The 15,483-nt window shown below is 50.9% G+C and overlaps 1 protein-coding gene across 1 annotated transcript; it reads left to right on the top strand.

Annotated features, from left to right (window-relative positions):
* Nucleotides 1-5,739: 5,739 nt before the first annotated feature.
* On the top strand, nt 5,740-15,041 carry LG03H19orf53 (linkage group 03 C19orf53 homolog). The gene is made up of 4 exons (XM_048487447.1): nt 5,740-5,805; nt 7,202-7,442; nt 12,278-12,333; nt 14,192-15,041. Exons 1-4 carry the CDS (start codon nt 5,740-5,742, stop codon nt 14,330-14,332), a joined length of 504 nt encoding a protein of 167 aa, XP_048343404.1. The 3' UTR covers nt 14,333-15,041.
* The last annotated feature ends 442 nt before the right edge of the window (nt 15,042-15,483 follow it).

The following is a 15,483-nucleotide window of genomic DNA, read 5'->3' as shown; positions in this document are numbered from 1 at the left end:
CAGGGTTTCACGTTATGTCAGTAAACCTAACCATGCAGTGTTTGATTTGGTCATTTTATATATGTATTCACCTTTGACCTGGAAGGACCCTTGTATCTTAGAGACCGCATCGCCCCATATGTCCCTGCCGCGGCCTCTCCGTTCAGTGGAGGCCAATTTATTAGTGGTCCCTGGCCCCTCAATGATCGCGACCTTGTAGCCTCCGATGGGCCAGGGCAGCTATATGGCTCTGGCCCCGGACTGATAGAACACCCTTCCTCTGGCTGTTGGGGCTCTGCGGGACTTCAACAAGTTCCGCCAGGAGCCTGTAAAAGCGGAGTTGTTCCACCGGGCCTTTGGAGGAACCAACCCGTAGAAATAGTGCCCCCCCTCCCCCAGTTGGCTCTTTCATCTGGGCCTATCATCTAATGGGACTCGCCGCCTCTCCGTCTCCCGGGGAGAATTTAAAAAAGTGGGGTTGGCCGGACGCCTCTATTATTGTTATTGCTGTTTTAAAAGGTTTTAGTAATTTATTTTAATCTCATTTTATGCTGTTAACACTTTTAGCCCAAGAGCCCTTGGGGATAGGCCGGTGATTATAAAGTCCAATCAATCAATCAATCAATCAATCAATCAATCAATCAATCAATCAATCAATCAATTAATCAATCAATAAAACACTTTCCATCCAATCAGGGCCCATAAGTCAGCAAGCATGAAAAAGCATTAAAACATCTGAGCAATAAAAAACCCCAAATTATATCAATGAAATAATCCAGTGAAAACATCAACAAACAATATCAGGAAAAGAGTCAAAAATAATTACTGTGGGTATGCCAGACAAAACAAATACGAAACAAAACCCCCTGCTTGTTAGAAGACACTGGACAGGGGGGATCAGCCGAGAGTGTCCCTAGGGGAAGGAGTTCCAAAGTTTTGGAGGCCATGACTGCAGGAAGGGTTGCGCCATCCATCTAGCTTCAGATTGTGGGGTTGATCAAGAGAGCCAGCATGGTGTAGTGGTTAAGAGCAGGTGCACTCTAATCTGGAGAACCGGGTTTGATTCCCCACTATGCCACTTGAGCTGTGGAGGCTTCTCTGGTGAACCAGATTAGCATGTGCACTTTTCAACAAGATGCCAACTGGGTGACATTGGGCTAGTCACAGTTCTTGAGACTCTCTCAGCCCACCCACCTCACAGGGTGTTTGTTTTGTGGGGTGGGGAAGGGAAAAGGAGATTGTAAGCCCTTTGGGTCTCCTTACAGGAGAGAAAGGAGGGATATCAAATCCAAACTCTCCCTCCCCTTTTTCTTTTTTCTTCTTCTCTCCTCCTCCCTCCTCCTCCTCTTCTTCAAAGCAGGGCCTCCAAAGATAACCAAGGGGTGGCATGCAGGTAGGTTCAGGTGAAGATGCAGTCTAAGGAAGTATGTTGGTCCCAAGCCATTCAGGGCTTTAAAAGTCCAATACCAGCACCTTTAATTGAGCCTGGGAGAGCAAATGCTTGAGGGAACTGGTGTATCCCCACCCCACTAACCCGGCTCCCCCCTTTCACCTTCCAGCCCCTCACGAAGACAAGCAGAAGCAGAAGGCGCGGCGCAGTGCTGACCGCCCCTGGTTCTCATCGCCTCCGGCCTCCGGCGCCAAATCTAACGACACCCTGAGAAAGCTGGGCCTGTCTGGGAAATCCCGGCCCGACCATAGAGTCACCCATAGATATGACAAGCCTTGGAGTCCCTGCGTGGTGAAATCGAGGCGGGCCTGGAGCTTCCCACGGAAGAAGGTGGCGGCGGAGGACCGACAGGGCCGGGACAAGCGCGCCCTTATGGCAGCCTTAGCGGTGGCAGGCGGCGGCTCCCAAACAGCGAAGAAGGGGAAATGCCCCGTGCAGTTCCGGCCGCCTGCAGCTAGTTGCAGATTATTCCAGACTCTTCGATCCGATGCCGATGCTGAACTGTGAGCTCGCGGAGTCCGGCGGCTCTTTGCCTTCAGAGGTGACTGGAACAGGTGTTCCAGTGGCTGCGTCTTCTGAAGCGGTGAGAGGCTACTCCTGTTGGCAGCTGCAGGAGGACTGGCCAGCTGGATGCCTGAATAAAAGACTCTCTGTGTGGAGGCACACACATGTAGCGCAAATATGTTCTTGAGAAGATACCGTCTGTTCCTTTTCCTTGAAGCGGTTTTATTGCCTCTGGGGCTGCCATTGAAGCAGGACCCTTCCGTGCTTTCTCCTGGTGCCAGAATCCCTCCTTTGCTGAGAATCCGAGAGCTTAAGCACACAGAGCCCACCCGCCCGCGCACAAAGCCACAGGTCTGAGTTTCCGCAGGGGAAAGGGAGGAACAAAGCCAAGAGGATTCTGTAACCTGAGTGCGTTTACTTGCTGCAAGATGTTAAGACCTTCCCCTAATAGCGAGAAAGGCCAGATTTTGCTGCGTGTGGAGAGAGGTACAGTAGATTTGCGCGAGTGGCTGGTGGGGAATGCCCACTCCATGTTTGTCCACCAGGTCACGGAACATCTGTGAAGGCCAGGCACGCATGAGAGAAAGCAAGATCCTGACCCCCTCTCGGAGTTGTCCTGTACTGCCTAGGTTTTTTAAAACTTTGCCCAGCTTGGTAACCTGTTCTGTCGTTCAGGAAGGATTATTAGTTTTCATGCTGTTTTGCAGTTTTTTTGTTAATCAGGGAAGGAAGGCTGGGATTTGTGGAGCAATTGGGAGGGAGTGCAACTCTACAGTGTAGAGTCTCTACTGATTGCGGAGGCACCCCCCTTCCCCGTTAATGCCTTATATGATACTATAATGCCCTATCACGAGGATGCCATGGAGTCTGAAGGAGTTGGTTACCAGATTATTGCTTTCATTTAAGCAAAAAAGCTCCCTGTCTTTTCTGGCAATGTGAAGATCTCTGCATGGAAGTGTGTAAAGGCAAAACATGCTGGAGCTGCAGAGAAGCCAGTGGGAGGTGGGCGGGCAGGGCTTGGAGTGCCCCCCACTCCAAGATCTTCCCCCTCTCCATGAGCAGCAGAGCTGTTTGTTTGCTGTTGCCCCAAGCCGTTCCAGCAATTTAGAAGCGGAGCCAGAGAACTATCAAATGCCAGAACTGTCCCTGCCCGGATGGGGAGACTGTCCTTGATAGAACTGAAGGGGTTCGGCTGTTCTTTGGAGCCCAGTTTAAGGCGGACAAAGAGCAGGGGCTAAGAAACGGGATGGGAAACTTGCGGGCCCCTCCCCTCCAGCTGATACATGACAGGCCGCGATCATCAACATGGCAGAACAAACATTGAACCGTTGCTCATTCAGAATCACAGGTGGCAGAATTCAGATTTCCCACGAGGGCAGAATGTGGATTGCCCAGATGTGGGAATTATTGCTTTCGAAGCGATGGAATAAAGCGCCAGCCCTGGTTCTACCGCGATTGCCTCACAGAGCGTTGTATTTTTTTTGACCCTAATGCATACTTAGCCATCAGTAAACTCTGCTGAATTTTTGTCCAGATTTACTGTCAAGTCGCACTCCTCAAAGTACCTAAGAATCCTGCACCAGGAGCTGCAGCTGTTTTGAATCCCTGCACCAGGAGCTCGCTACAGGTAACATTAGGCCAGCCACATTCTCTTAGCCTAGCCTACCTAGCAGAGTTGTTGTGATGATAAAAGTGGAGGAGAGAATGAGTAAAAGCCACCTCCGGGTCCTCACACTGGGCAGAAAGGTGGGGTACAAATGAATTAACAAAATAAATAAATAAATAACTGCATGGGGGCGCAGCCTTTCACGAGAGGAAATCAATTTATTTCCGCATTGGCGGTAGTAATGCGCATACAGCAAACTCCAACGAAGCCAAGTTTGCATGCAAACACTGACTGTTGTTGCCGTGTATTCCCCACGATGCATCCTTTTCCCACCTTTTACTTCCACTCCGAGTTTCCAGATTTTTTACTGTAATTAAGAATTGCCATCCCGGTTTTAAGATATGTTTACCAAATTAGGCTATGTTTTAAAAAACTGGTTTGTATTTATATTTGTGCTCTACTTATATATGCCCGATTGTTGTACACCTTCCTGAATATAGGAGGTAGCGGTATAAGAAAGCAATAAACAACAACAACAACAACACATGAACATGTGAGGATGCCTTATCAGACCTTTGGTCCATCAGGGTGACAGGGTCACATCACCTACCTGCCTGGATCTTTGGAACTGGAGGGTATCGGGATGGAACCAAAGAGAGCATTGTTAATCAAGCAGATGCTCTCTACCCACGAACCCCTCGCTTCGATTTTTGTTCTTGCATGGAACATAGAATCATAGAGTTGGAAAGAGAGGAGCCATCAAGTCCAACCCCTGCCCTGCAGGAACACACAATCAAAAGCACTCCTGTCAGATGGCCATCCAGCTCTTTTAAAACCTCCAAAGGAGGAGGGCGCTCCACCACTCTCTCTTGAGGGAGTGCATTCCACTGTCAACAGCCCTTACCTGCCAGGAAGCTCTTCCTGATGTTTAGGTGGAATCTCTTTTCCTTCACTTGTGCAGACCCATTATTCCCGGACCTACAGTCTCTGGAGCAGCATGAAAACAAGTTTTTCCCTCACCAACCACGACATCCCTTCAGATATCTAGACATGATATATCTAAACATGGCTGTCGTGTAACCTCTTGACCTTCTCTTCACCAGACTAAACATGCCCAGCTCCCTAAGTCTTTCCCTGCGTAGAGTGGATTCCACACCTTTACCATTTTGGCTGCCCTCCTCTGGAGCCCGTCCCAGCTTGTCAATATCCTTCTTGAATTGCGGTGCCCAGAACTGTACACAATATTCCAGGTGAGGTCTCACCAATGCAGGGAATAGAGGTACATGATCAAGAGGGAGGTCTTCTTGCCTGTTCCCCATTATGTGTGCCAGGGGAGACTGATGAGGGGCCTGTTATTTGCCCTGGACATACCAAGACTTCCTAATAAAGGGAAGCCGCGACAATAAGCCATGTTTGTGCCACGAATCTTTGATTTAGCTTGGGGGAACTTGTTCCAGATGTCCGAATGCAGAAAGCCTGTCTTTTGAGTTTAATTCCCCTGCTGGGAAGACCAAGAAGAGAATACCTTTTTAAAAAGGGGGGGTGAGGGGAGTTGTGGTGCATTGAATTCTACGAGTACCCACAGCTGACCAATATCTCTGTTGCACCCCTGGAAAATGCAGCGATGGATGGAGCAAAGTCTGCATTTGATGCAATTAAAATCCAAACTTCTTAGCCTGCTCTTTCCATTTCACGTCTTAGCAGCTAAGGGGGGCAGTATATAGACAGAATAAAGAGTTTCCTATTTAAAATGCATCAAAGAAGTACAAAGCAAAATGGAATAAAATCCTAAAAGTGATAGCAGCCGCCTGCTCCAACTTTTAAGCTTGTTGCCCATTGTGGCAGAGGTTGTTCTGAAATGTTGGCTTGTGACCATCTCCTTCTAGAGGCGTCCTGCCAGCGGGGTGTTTGGCCGAGGCAGCCTGCAGGCGCCAGTAGATGCCCTGAGATCCCGCTGCCGAGGAAGGCAGAGATCCCACCCCGGTCCCCTATCCCATGCTGCACCCTGGAGCTCCTCGCCAGCCCTGCGCACTCTGGAGGGATGCTGCCAGTTACTGCCGCCTGAGCAGCTGCTGGGGACGAGAGGGCGTGTGGGCATGGGAGGCGTGATTTTGCACCCCCTTATGTGACAACCTCCCCATGTCTGGGGCGCCCGAGGACATGCCATGATCCCACATGTCTCTCTCGGGATTAGTCCCGCATGCCTCTGCACCTTTCACCACCACCGTTTGCTCTTCATTTCAGAAGATCTGACTGGTGGTGGGAGGTGGGTAGAATTGGCTAGCTCTACGGCTCATTTTGTCCTCGGCACCACCTGTACGCATCCTGCATTCAGCTGGGCCAGCAATCCTGGTCTAGAGCCACTAGCAGGCGTGATATGGAGGATTTGCAGGCTGAATGGAAACAGAAGAAGAGTTTGGATTTATGTCCCCCCTTTCTCCTCTTGCGAGGAGACTCAAAGGGGCTTGCAATCCTCCTTGCCCTTCCCCCCCCTCACAACAAACACCCTGTGGAGAGTGGATGGGGCTGAGAGAGCTCAGCTGTGACTAGCCCAAGGTCACCCAGCTGGGTGTGTGTGTGGGAGTGCATAGGCTAATCTGAATCCCCAGATAAGCCTCCACAGCTCAGGCGGCAGAGCGGGGAATCAAACCCAGTTCCTCAGATCCAGAGTGCACCTGCTCTTAGCCACTACGCCACCACTTGCCGCTCCCAGAAGGCTGTACAGCTTTGTGGTTCACCAATTGTGTATCCAGGCAGAGACAAGAGCTGCAGCAGCTGTGAGATTCACATGAATGTTAAGCACATCACCCAGGAGTCCTGCCCATGATTTGTAGGACTATTCCAGGTATCAATCGCCAGTCATGTGTCCTCTCCTGCTTGTGAGGGATGCAGACGGACCAGGTTGGGCAATCCCTGGGCCAGCTGCTGGAGAAAAAAATGCACCCTGGGGGGAAAAGACAAGGTGCTTTCCTTTGAACATCAGGAACTGTTGCTTCTTGCTGGGTCATCACTCTGGATTGATGGGGAGCAGAAGGGGGGGGTTGGATAGTGTTGCCAACCTCCAGGTGGGGTCTGGAGGGCTCCCTGGAATCACAGCTGATCTCCAGTCGACAGAATCGAATTCCCTGGAAGTAATGGCTGCTTTGGAGGAGGGATTCTGGGGCCTTGCATTTTCACTGGCTGACCCCCTCCCAAACCATGTGCATGCCCTCAGGCTCCACCCCCCCCAAATCCTGGTGATTTCCCTACCCAGAGCAGAGCTTAACCCCAGTAAAGGACTAGGATCTTAGATGCCAAGTTGAATCCCTGCTTTTGCCATAGGAAGGTCTCTGGGTAATCCAGGGCCAGTCACACACACCACCAGAGTAGGTGAGGAGGAGAGAATGGCGCCAACCGAGCCAACGTAGGGTGGTGAAGTTAAGAGCAGGTGGATTCTAATCTGGAAAAGCTGGGTTTGATTCCCCACTGCTCCCTTACCTGAGCGGCCGAGGAGCTTATCTGGTGAACTGTTTTATGACTGTTTTTACGGTCCGCCGCCCTGAGCCCCTGTCGGGGAGGGCGGAATACGAGAATAAGAAAAAATCAAAATAATAAAGGAGCCTCGAGGGCGTTAGAGTACCACCAGGAGCCCCTCCACCGGCTCCCCACCCGCAAATCTCCAGGAGTCTGCCCGTCGCCCCCCTGTGGCGTGTTGCCGCGTGGAATCAGGTCTTTATGTCGCGCCAGCGTGCGCGCGCGCCTTGCGCTCTGTGCCATCCCATTTCCGGGTCGGGCGGAGCGTGAGCGGACAGGGGCAGCCATGGCGCAGGAGCAAGACGAAGTCCCCAGGCCCGCCAGCAGGGAGGGCTCGGCTCTCCCGGAAGAAGGGGGCCGCCGCCGCCGCCTGGGGGGGCCGCGCAGGAGGCGGCCGGGAAGGAGGGAGAGCGGGCGCCCGGGCAGCCCTCGCCATGTGCGCCTTTACGCACGGGCCGGGCGTGCCGAGTCCCGCCCGCACTCGGGTCGCGACCCTCTCGCAGCGCCCGGGGCAGGGGTTGCCAGCCTCCCGGCGGGGGCTGGGGCTTCCCCGGCATCCCAGCTGGCCTCGGGTCCCCCGGGAGAAAAAACAACTGCTGTGGAGGGTGGGCTTCGTGGCACCATCTGCGCTGGCCAGGTCTCTCCCCATACCGCGCCTTCCCCAACAGCCGCCCCCCGAATAATCAGGACTGCCCAGTCCCGAGGTTGGCAACTCTTTCCCGCCGTGGGGTGGGGTTAAGAGCAGCTGGATTCTACTGCTGCGGAGGAGCCAGGATTGATTTCCGCTCTGCCACCTGAGCGGCAGGGGCGCCTCTCTGGTGGACCAGATGTGTTCCCACACTCCGACATGCCAGCTGGGTGACCTTGGGCTAGCTAGTCACAGTTCTCTCTGAACTCTCTCGGCCCCACCTGCCTCACCCAGGTGTCTGTTGTGTGGGGAGAGGAGAGGGAAGAGGAGCTTGTCAGCCACCTTCAACACTCCCTTACAGGAGGAGGAAGGTGGGGGTGGTATAAATCAAACTCCTCACTCCTCTCTCCTCTCATGTCCCCTGGGAGAAAATGACTTTGCTGTGGAGGGTGGACCTAATGGCCGGCAATCTACCCCACTGAAGCCCCTCCCCTCCCCCTAACCCTGTGGTGGCAAACCTATGGCACGGGTGCCAGAGGTGGCACTCAGAAACCCTCTCTCGGTGAGCCTGGGCGCCAAACAGAGTGCCCCTCTCCCCCACATCTAGGCTGGCCTGGGCAGCTGGGCTCGATTATTAGTATTAAACCGAAGACCAGAAGTTTTGGGGAAGCAGTGTAGGTAACCCTGTTAAAGCGCTGTGAAACCCCACTGATTTTCATGCAAAAGAACTAAAGCGTGATCGCTTTACCTGGGAAGTAAGCTTCGATTGCTTTAGCAATGGGGCTTGCTTCTGAATGTAAACCCTCCTAGGGTGCGTGATTCACCCATTGGAAAGAGTTGCCACGGTTGCTTCAAAGCAAAGCCACCCGACTACCACCAAGCTTACTCCCGAGTAGCGCGCATGCGTCTCAAGAGCCAACCTTTTTTTCCTAAACCAAAACCTTGCGATATTCAGGTTAAATTGCCGTGTTGGCACTTTGCGATAAAATAGGTGGGTTTTGCAGGTTGCCGATTTGGTCACTTGGTCTCAAAAAAAGGTTCACCATCACTGCCCTAACCCCATCCTTTCCCAAGGTCTACCCCCTCTAAATCTCAGATTTTTCTCAAGCTGAAGCCAGAAGGATGGGAAATTTTAGATTTTCAAAGGGACTCGTGTTTATTTTTGGTGTGCAACTATACTTCTTCCGGCATGTGCAATGCTCATGTCTGCCGCACGCCTGTATGTTTTTTCCTTAGGTATACATAATGCGCTGGCATGGTTTGCTGCTGTAGAGTCACACGCAGTGACATCAACAACACTGTACAAAGTGCCAGGGAAACCCTCAGGATTGGGCATTTGAGGGCACCACAGATCTTGGAAGCAGCAGATGGGAACCAGCCGGGTCACTATGCAGAGGCCGAGACAGCAGGCAAATCACCTCTGGACGTCTCTTCCCTGAAAACTTTATGGGGCAACTTATGTGGGTTGAGGCTTGCATTGAGGGACTTTTTCATCAATTTTGCCCAAACTTGGCTAGCCCAGGCTAGCTCCCATCTCATCACATCTCAGAAGCCGAAGCAGGGTCAGACCCACCCGGAAGTCCAGGGTACTGCCCTGCGCCAGGCGCAGGTGATGGCAAACCAACCACTCCCTGTTCATCTCTTGCCTTGACCTGGGTGGCCCAGGCTAGTCCAATCTCATCAGAATCTCAGAAGCAGGGTCCAGACTTGGTTTGTCCTTGGATGAGAGACCACCAATAGACAGTTGGAAAAAATATAAAGATTGAGAAATATATGGAGTTGGAAAAGAAAAGTGATATTGAGGAAATGGTACATAGAACACCCGAAACAACTAGCATATATGATGAAAGGACTTAGTCCTAAATGCTGGCACTGTTAATGAGAACCAGGAGGCATATTATAGCCATATGTGGTGAATGTATAGAAGTGAAAAAATTTTTTGGACAACCGTAATGTTACACATCGAGAAACTGGTGAAGATTAATATTGGGATAAATAATGACGAAATGTTCATGGGTGTAATGGAGGATAGGAAGGTGGATAAAAAAAAACATATGAAAGCTATATGTATAAAATAATGATCAAAGCAGCAGCATGCAACAATAGCTTTAGGCTGGAAAGAAAAGAAAAAATGGACAATCCAGAAATGGTTTGGAATACATCACAGGGAACAAAGAGGGACACTGGACATTTTAGAACATAACAAAAGAAGAATAAACTGTGGCAAGATAAACAGAGCTGAAATCTTGAAGATATGGACCATATATGCAGACTGGATGAAAGAAAAGAGCTGGAGTCAATGAGGAGATATGGGAGAAGAGATTACAAAAGAATGAACTTCACGGCTGTCTGTTTGATAAAACTATGAAGAAAATACAGAGGGGGGGGAGGGAAAGGGGAAAATGTATTGTTTGCAAGCGAATGAAGAAGAAGTATTAATATAAAATGGAATATTCAAATGATACAATTAAAATTTTTTTTTTTAAATGGATGGGAGACCACCTGCTTGAGAAGTCCAGGGTTGCTACAATGCAGAGGTAGGCAATGGCAAACCACCTCTGTTTTGCTCATGTCTTGACCTGGATGGTCCAGAGCTAGTCTACTTTCAGAAGCTAAGCAGTGTAGGCCCTGATTAGTCAACTTGGACCACCAGCAAACTCCAGGGCTGCTGCTGCGCAGAGGCAGGAGGGAGGAACCATAGCTCAGTGGCAAGAGGAGCCACTTTGTATGCTGACAGTCCCAGGTTAAAACGAGCAGGCATCTCCAGCTGGAAGGGCCAAACCACCTCGGTTTGCATCTTGCCTTGACCTTCGACGCAGACCCAGGTTAGCCTGCAGTTGTAAGGTTGCAGGGCTGTGTCCATCGTTTTCCCTCCCAATGACCAGACTCCAGGTTTACCAAAATCCGCTTATTGTATTTCAGTAAACAGGTTTTTGCTGGATCTAAAGCTTACCCACACTAAACAAGAGTGAGGCATTGGCATAGCCTGTGTTAAAAAGCAGGTGGATTCTAATCTGGAGAATCAGGTTTGATTCCCTATTTCTCCACTTGAGTAGCAGAGAGCTTATCCTTGGGTTTATACCCCTGGTGAAGGTCCTTGGATGGGGAGACCACTGCTTGAGGGGAGTCCACTGGTCGCCAAACAGAGGTGGTTTGCCTTTCAGCTGGAGATGCCCAGGTTTTTAACCGTGGGACTGTCTAGCATGCAAAGTGGCTCCTCTGGCACTGGCAGCCCGGTTCCTCCCCTCCCTGCCTCTGCATAGCGGCATCCCTGGACTTCCTGTGCTGCTCTCCCTTCCAAAGTACTCTCCAGGGGGCTTAGCTTCTGACTGTCTGCTGAGATCCATTTCCGATGCCTGGACCATCATGTTCAAGGCAAAGGCCGGACATCGTTTACTTGCCTCCCTCTGCGTGGCAACTCTGGACCTCCTCAGTGTGTCCCTTCAATGGGGCTCTATGAACCAGGGTTGACCCTGCCTATCTTCTGAGATCAGATTCTATCCATCCTGTCATCTCCTACCTACCCTACCTACCTACCTACCTACCTACCTACCTACCTACCTACCTACCTATCCATCCATCCATCCATCCATCCATCCATCCATCCATCCATCCATCCATCCATCCATCCATCCATCCATCCATCCATCCATCCATCCATCCATCTATCATCCTACCTGCCTTCCCCTGCCATCCTACCTGCCATCCTGCCTACCATCCTGCCTGCCTGCCTGCCTGCCTGCCTGCCTCGCCTACCTGCCTGCCTGCCTGCCTGCCTGCCTGCCTGCCTGGTCCGTCCGTCCGTCCGTCCGTCCGTCCGTCCGTCCGTCCGTCCGTCCGTCAGTCCGTCCCAAGTCCGTCCATCCGTCCGTCCAGGTGCCGTCCGTCCGTCCGTCCGTCAAAGTCCGTCCGTCGAAAGTCGTCCGTCCGTCCGTCCATCCGTCCATCCATCCAAATCGCACCCCGTGTCTGTTGGTATGCATAAAGAGAATTGCGTGCTTACAGGCTGTTTTTTTGCATAAGGGGCCATGGAAGTTAAAGTGAATGGGACCCAAAGATAATGAGATAAAGACCATGGTCCATAAGATCAGCAACTGATTGGGACCAGGCTACTGCTAAAGGTTAGCATGAAGGCTAGCTGAGATGAAGTGTTCCCACCTGTTGGGCTGGGGACTCATGGCCCATGGGAGGTGAGATTGGTCAAAAAAAAAAAAACAGCCTCAACGGAATGCATGGCGAAACAGCTCAAGCATTTTGCAAGGCCCTCTTGAGACTCCATAAAGAGTCTGCTTGGGCCCTGAAGTTTCACCTCCTCAGGGAGCCTGTTCTACCAGGAGGGGGCCAAAACTGAAAAGTCCCTGGCCTGCGTTGAGGCCAAATGAACCTCCCATGGGCCAGGGGTAATTAGGAGTCCCTTGGTTGGGCTAGTCTCGGGCTTGGTTGGGCTAGCCTCGGCCTGTCCAAGGCACGGTATCTTTCTTGGTATTCTTAGATAAATTCTGTTGTTTATGTCCATAGAGATTCTTCTTCAAAGCAAGTAAGTCCTGCGTGGGAGAGAGAGAGAATTTAATTTCTTTGTGTTGGATTTCTTCCACAGGCCGAATAATCGCTCCCAAAAAAGCTCGAGTGATCCAGCAGCAGAAGCTAAAGAAGGTGAGTTTCTCTGACCTCCGTGCCAAGTGGTCACCCTGGAGGCCAAACTCCCAAGTCAACCTCCGTCTCTTATAGCCACTGAGGAGTCGGTCTGTGGAGAGTAAACCCTCCCAAGCAATGTTCCCTTTAAGCTGCACCCCGCAGATAAGGGGCCCCCTGGCAGAAAGAGCTCTCCCAGGCTGATCTTGTATCTGTGTAGTGTTTTCAGACAGCCACGCAGCTCTGGGGTACTCTTAAAGGGCGCGTTGCTCCCGGGGGATTCTTGGTGTAGCGTGGTGGAGAGTCAGTGTGGTGTAGTGGTTAAGAGCAGGTGGATTCTAATTTGGAGAACCGGGTTTGATTCCCTATTCCTCCACCTGAGTGGCAGAGGCTTATCTGGTGAACCAGATGTGTTTCCGCACTTCTACATTCCTGTTGGGTGGCCTTGGGCTAGTCACAGTTCTCCCTGAACTCTCTCTGCCCCATCTGCCTCACAAGGTGTCTGTTGTGGGGAGAGGAAGGGAAAGGAGTCTGTAAGCCACCTTGAGTCTCCTTACAGGAGAGAAAGGTGGGGGTAAAAATTCAAACTCCTCCTCCTCCTCCTCCTTCTTCTTAGCAAATCTGAGTGGCACTCATGATAATTTCCAGCAATTCCTAACCCCGGACTCTGAAGCCATCCTGTTTATTTCACTGCCTGGCTATATTTCCTTGCCCCTATGAATCCAGTCCCTTCTACAAATCTCTGGGCAAACCCCCTGCCAAAAAACAAAAGTTCATGTGGTTTCAAAAAGACAACTGAAAGAATATTGCCAGCTCCCAATGCAGTTTGAAGGCAAACTGAAGCCGGTCAGAGCAGCGGCTGCTAATTTGGACACCTTCCCCGCCCACCCTGATTCCTGACATCCATTGTTATATCCACTGGTTCACTATGGGATATAGCATTCCTGTTGCACGGTTTCAGTTTGACCTGCTCAATTCGAGTCTAGTAGTGCCTTAAGACACCGACAAGGTTTGGCGGGGGTGAGGGGAGGGGCGATATGAGCTTTCGAGAATCACAGCTGAGAAAGGGATCTTTTGTTCTCAAAAGTTCATACCCTAAAAATCTTTTCGATCTCGTGAGATGCTGCTGGATTCATACGGGATTGTCCTCCGAAACTGTCTGCATTTTGACCTGTGAAGCGCTTGCAGAAAAGGGCGAAGGCTCGTTTTGGCAGATATTGGGAAGACAGTCGTGAAAGTGTCCCAAACAGATTGGGAACAAAACCCCACCTGGGGCCTGATTACCCTGACAAGAGTAATCTTAGGAGCAGTGTGGAGACTCTTCTTGGCTCCATAGGACCTCTTGAGGTTTTCTCTGGCCATCTACCCACTTCCCAGCTCATCTCCGCCTAGGGCAGTGGTGGCAAACCTATGGCACTCCAGATGTTCATGGACTACAATTCCCATCAGCCCCTGCCAGCATGACCAATTGGCCAGCCTTAGCTGCCCTTTGTGCGGATGGCAACAGGCCGCTCCGTGTTCATTGGCTCTCTGTCCCTTTGTGCAGACGGGCAACCTTTAGACTTTCCCAGGTGGTCACCTGTCTGGTGAAAAGCTTCCTTTCCCACGAGAAGCCACCTGGACTGCTGAGCGCGGAGTTGTTTATTCCAGGGTTAGGAAAAGAGTCAATTGGCCATGCTGGCAGGGGCTGATGGGAATTGTAGTCCATGAACATCTGGAGTGCCATAGGTTCGCCACCACGGGCCTAGGGTCTAGAATCCTGGCTTTCCATTAGAAAAGTTAACCCTGGGATGCTTCTTGGGAAAGGCCATGCTCACAAGAACCATCTCTGCTGCTGTGGAATCCTTCCAGGGTTGCTAATGAGGCTCTTCCCCCACAGAACCTTGAGGTCGGCATCCGTAAGAAGATTGAGCACGAGGTGGTGATGAAGGCGAACGCCAGCCAGCCCAAGAAACTGAGCCTGCTGAAGACACCGAAAGCAGAGGCCAAGAAGGAGCCCGGTCCCTCCAGCCAGCCTTAGCTGCCCTTTGCGTGGATGGCAATGGGCCGCTCTGTGTTCCAGGCGGGCAACCTTTCGACTTTCCCAGGTGGTCACCTGTCTGGTGAAAAGCTTCCTTTCCCACGAGAAGCCATCTGGACTGTTGAGCGCGGAGTTGTTTATTCCAGGGTTAGGAAAAGAGCTTTTCTTGGAAACTGTTCTGCGACAACCTCGCACAGCTTTATCTATGTGACTGGGGCAAGGGAAGCCGTGTGCTGTGGGTCTTCAGCTATCCCAGGTTGAGAGGACTAGACAAGAAGGTGTCATATCTAGGCCTGGTGGGGCACCTTCCCCCGCAGCGTTCTTTTTATATAGATATAGATATATATAAATGCTTTATTGAGTTTTCAAAAATACACAAAATTCAAATCATACATCCATCAACATACGGCTCATAAGTCAAAAGGAAAAAGATGTAGTAGAAAATGTAGGAGTTCCATTTGTAGATTCTTAGTTTTATTCATAGTTGGTCAATGGCTGGAGCTCTTCCATGTTCCTGATCTCAGCAGGGCTGTCCTTCCCAAAGGCTCAGATCCTGATAACGGGGGAGACACCTGGTCAGAAACTAACTAGGCTTATCTCGAGGGCCCTCCCCACTTGTCTGTGGGGGCGGGAGGAGAAAATAGTTTCTCCAGGCAAGGATTAACCAGGATTCTTCTTACGAGCTTGACTGGAAGTCCTCCAAAGCATTCTTGTCCTGATGTTGGACTTCCACCTGTTTGCATGGGAACCAGGAAGTGATCTCCGCAGTACTGCGTACACACTGCAAAACCAAAGGGGAGTCGGGTTTTATGCACCAGGATTCCTGGGCAGACGCATGAAGTCCAGGAGGCTTGATAGTCCAACACAGAACTAGCACAGTCGAGTACAATGTGTAGGATTTGAAATGTCCCAGGGAGGGGCCTCTGCCTTGAATCTAGACTGTCGGAAGGAGTAAAAAAAACAAAATAATTACAAACACATAATAATGATGTCTTTCTAGAATTTCAGAAAGGGCTAATAAAAAAAGGCAGGGAGAGGGCCTCTGCTTGTCTCTTTTGTATCGTTTCTTTTTTGGATTACAGTTGTAAGCTTCGTTGAGGAATGCCTGCAATGTGCATAAAGGCAGCTTACATCCAAATGTCACCAACAGC

Source organism: Sphaerodactylus townsendi, linkage group LG03 (assembly GCF_021028975.2).
Source record: "Sphaerodactylus townsendi isolate TG3544 linkage group LG03, MPM_Stown_v2.3, whole genome shotgun sequence".
NCBI classification, from domain to species: Eukaryota; Metazoa; Chordata; class Lepidosauria; order Squamata; family Sphaerodactylidae; genus Sphaerodactylus; species Sphaerodactylus townsendi.
Note: the sequence above shows the minus strand (reverse complement) of the source record. Positions and strands in the feature narration are given on the sequence as shown.